The sequence below is a fragment of the Prunus dulcis genome, chromosome 4, assembly GCF_902201215.1.
Source record: "Prunus dulcis chromosome 4, ALMONDv2, whole genome shotgun sequence".
Classification (NCBI taxonomy): domain Eukaryota; kingdom Viridiplantae; phylum Streptophyta; class Magnoliopsida; order Rosales; family Rosaceae; genus Prunus; species Prunus dulcis.
The window spans coordinates 14724895-14726200 of record NC_047653.1 but is presented as its reverse complement, the minus strand read 5'-3'; the positions used below and the strand labels follow the sequence as shown (position 1 = coordinate 14726200).

Below are 1306 nucleotides of genomic sequence, written 5' to 3'. Positions count from 1 at the left end.
AATGTTGTCTTAAGTCACCGTTGTGGATTATCTCCTTGAAATAATTCAGAGAGCTATATATGTGCTCTTACAAGAAGCATGCTTTTTATTAATCAATTCATGTGGGCATGATGAAGGCCTCTAATTATATTCTATCACGATTCAATTGGTGCGGGTATGACGAAGGCCGGTCTTTTGTTCTCCATAGCCTTCGGTCTATTGTTTTTGAATGGTAAATCAGAGTTTAAAGTCGCCATTTAGCTTGAGAACTTCCCGTCCTTTGTTAATCAGAGAAGCCAGGTACATCTCATCAACTGCAAGGAACAAAATTCATGCATGAATTTCCAGGTTCAAGTATTATACTTCCAATGTGCAAAGCAAACCCACAAATAAGGAAAAGATGCAAGAATGGACAATCAGAATTTCAACCTATGCTCATTCTATTATTTGAGGGTGCCCCATCTGTTCCCAAAGAGACACAGATGCTAGCATCGAGCATCTCTCTTATAGGTGAAAATCCAAGCATTCTCATTGCAACAGCAGGGCAGTGAGATACTTTGACCCCATCCCTTGAAAGACAATCAGTCTGGAGATACTGAATAACAGTTACATACCATCCATACAATATAAGAACAAGTTTAAAACCATGTGAGTTTTGATTGTGTTGATGAAAAATGTACATAACACGCAACAGACGTGGAAACTCGGATACATATTTTACCGTTAGAACACACACAGCTTTACAAACAAGAAAAACCATGTGATCAGTTTTACAAATTTTGTATGAGTTCAACACAGGAATAGAAACATCAACTCACCTCAGCAGGGTTGACCCAAACTGTATGAGCCGCTAGCAAATTGTCGTGAAGAAACTGTATCTTCTCCAAGTGTATGACTGTGCCATGGTCAACTTTTTGCGTCTCTGTCACAAATTGATTCTCATATGCTATCTCTGCAACATGCTAATTGGAAACAGGAGCTAAGTGAATGTTGAGTTTCAACATCACCCATAAATGTATGTTAGAAAGGTGAGAGATCGATAAATGAGTACCATGTGAATCCCAGTTTTCAGTTCTTTGGCAGTATCTGTTGTTGCAAGTAGTAATCCATCAGTTGCATTCATAATTTGCCTAATTCAATACGGCTCGGTTTTTCAGTTTTGCGGTCTCCATGCCCCCCCTTGCGTTTTTACAGAAGTGCATAATAGATAGGGATTTGACCAAAAAAAAAAATTAAAGCAAAACAAAAAAAACTCTGAGATGAAAAACACGGGGGCATTAAAAAAAGTTTTTTCTATTTAAACTCCGCAGTTCTGTTTGTTCACCCT

The 1306-nt window shown here is 38.2% G+C and overlaps 1 protein-coding gene across 1 annotated transcript; it reads right to left on the bottom strand.

Moving 5' to 3' along the window:
* Positions 1-216: 216 nt before the first annotated feature.
* LOC117625455 (5-methylthioadenosine/S-adenosylhomocysteine deaminase-like) lies at positions 217-1102 on the bottom strand. The gene is made up of 4 exons (XM_034357006.1): positions 1031-1102; positions 798-941; positions 409-565; positions 217-293 (listed from the first exon to the last, which is right to left on the bottom strand). Exons 1-4 carry the CDS (start codon positions 1100-1102, stop codon positions 217-219), a joined length of 450 nt encoding a protein of 149 aa, XP_034212897.1.
* Between the last annotated feature and the right edge of the window lie 204 nt (positions 1103-1306).

Excerpts from the sequence above, each read along its gene's own strand:
- LOC117625455 (XM_034357006.1), bottom strand. The coding sequence starts at position 1,102 with ATGAATGCAACTGATGGATTACTACTTGCAACAACAGATACTGCCAAA. Across the intron at positions 942-1,030 it reads TGAAAACTGGGATTCACATG|CATGTTGCAGAGATAGCATA; the intron begins GTACTCATTTAT and ends GTTTCCAATTAG. Across the intron at positions 294-408 it reads AAATAATAGAATGAGCATAG|TTGATGAGATGTACCTGGCT; the intron begins GTTGAAATTCTG and ends TGTTCCTTGCAG.